Source organism: Pundamilia nyererei, unplaced genomic scaffold (assembly GCF_000239375.1).
Source record: "Pundamilia nyererei isolate P.nyererei 1_Seehausen unplaced genomic scaffold, PunNye1.0 scaffold00287, whole genome shotgun sequence".
NCBI lineage: Eukaryota > Metazoa > Chordata > Actinopteri > Cichliformes > Cichlidae > Pundamilia > Pundamilia nyererei.
Window position 1 is genome coordinate 329,984 of NW_005187688.1, and position 1,233 is coordinate 331,216.

The 1,233-nt window shown below is 42.4% G+C and overlaps 1 protein-coding gene across 1 annotated transcript in view; it reads right to left on the reverse strand.

Moving 5' to 3' along the window:
* Window positions 1-796: 796 nt before the first annotated feature.
* Window positions 797-1,233, reverse strand: part of LOC102213160 (fer-1-like protein 6) — a 21,226-nt gene continuing 20,789 nt past the window's right edge. Inside the window, exon 7 of the mRNA XM_005750795.1 lies at window positions 797-906. Coding sequence (XP_005750852.1) covers window positions 797-906 — 110 coding nt within the window. The remainder of the gene's footprint in view (window positions 907-1,233) is intronic.

Below are 1,233 nucleotides of genomic sequence, written 5' to 3' on the forward strand. Positions count from 1 at the left end.
AATTCTAGAAACATTAGTTTGATATGAGGTCAGTGATTATGGACTTAAAACATGACTCTTTCTAAGTGTAAATTACAGTGAAACTACATACAAACATGAAGTGAGCACTTCTGCGTTCATACCTGGATCTTCAGTCTCTGACACAGAGGAGGAAACATTTCAGTGAAGACAATCTGCTCATTCCACACTGGATCTGCTGTCGACTTTTGTGTTGACGTCCGACCCTGAAGGGACGAGTAAATGATTAGAACGTGATATTGATTTGCACAGTGGCGAGTACCGCCACTTCACTGCGAGGGGGCTCCTGGTGCAAAGTGCTTATGATCTAAATAGTAAAACACTGTATAAATGTATAATTTTACACTTTAGTGTAAAAGCCTCCCAAATCACCTGCAGCGATACCAGCCCCAGTGACCCTCGGAACAAGGAGGCAGTGAAAAGTAGCTTTTATGTTTAATTTCTAAATATAAATGATCAGACTTATCTGCTAATAAATGACATTTAACCAACCACTTGTTTGAAGAAGCTGACCACAACATATGGGTCTATGAGGGCTGTGTTTTCTCCTATGAAGGCCTTGGTGACATTAGCCATGATGCTGGAGTTGTTGCGGGGAAGGCCTTCAGCTCGATACACCTTCACACAGAAACGAGCCCATGGTCGTTCAGAAGGAAACCCCTCTGGAATCAACAGGTTCCTGAGGATGACAATAAACCATACACTTATATCAAATTTGCTACGAATTATGAGCAACAAGTGGAGGGATGAGCAACACAAAGGCAAGTCTCATAATAACTTAAGCTTTTGGATATACTGATATCTCTGATTCGAGCAGCCCTTGGACTGGCTCAAAGATGTTCATTTCAAGAGGAGAATATCCCATGGACGCCTGGATCACCTCCTGCACTGCAAACAACAGAGGGTCTAACCAGCGATCCCAATTGTGTCCATCCTCATGAAATAACTTACTAATTATGGATTTTATAGTCTTATTCAGCCGCTCCCCCAACCTGTCAGCCTGAAGGTGGCAGACGCTGGTCCGAACATATTTAACGCCCAATAATTCGTACAGCTCTTTTAGTGTGACAATGAACTGGTGGTTCTGTCCACCAGTTCAGAAGTTTTGGCGCGAGATATGTGAGGACTTATCAAAGTGTCTGAAATGTAACATTCCAACTTCCCCTTAGTGTGTTTGTTGGGCAGCTTAGATAATGTCACTTCAGAAAAGAATAT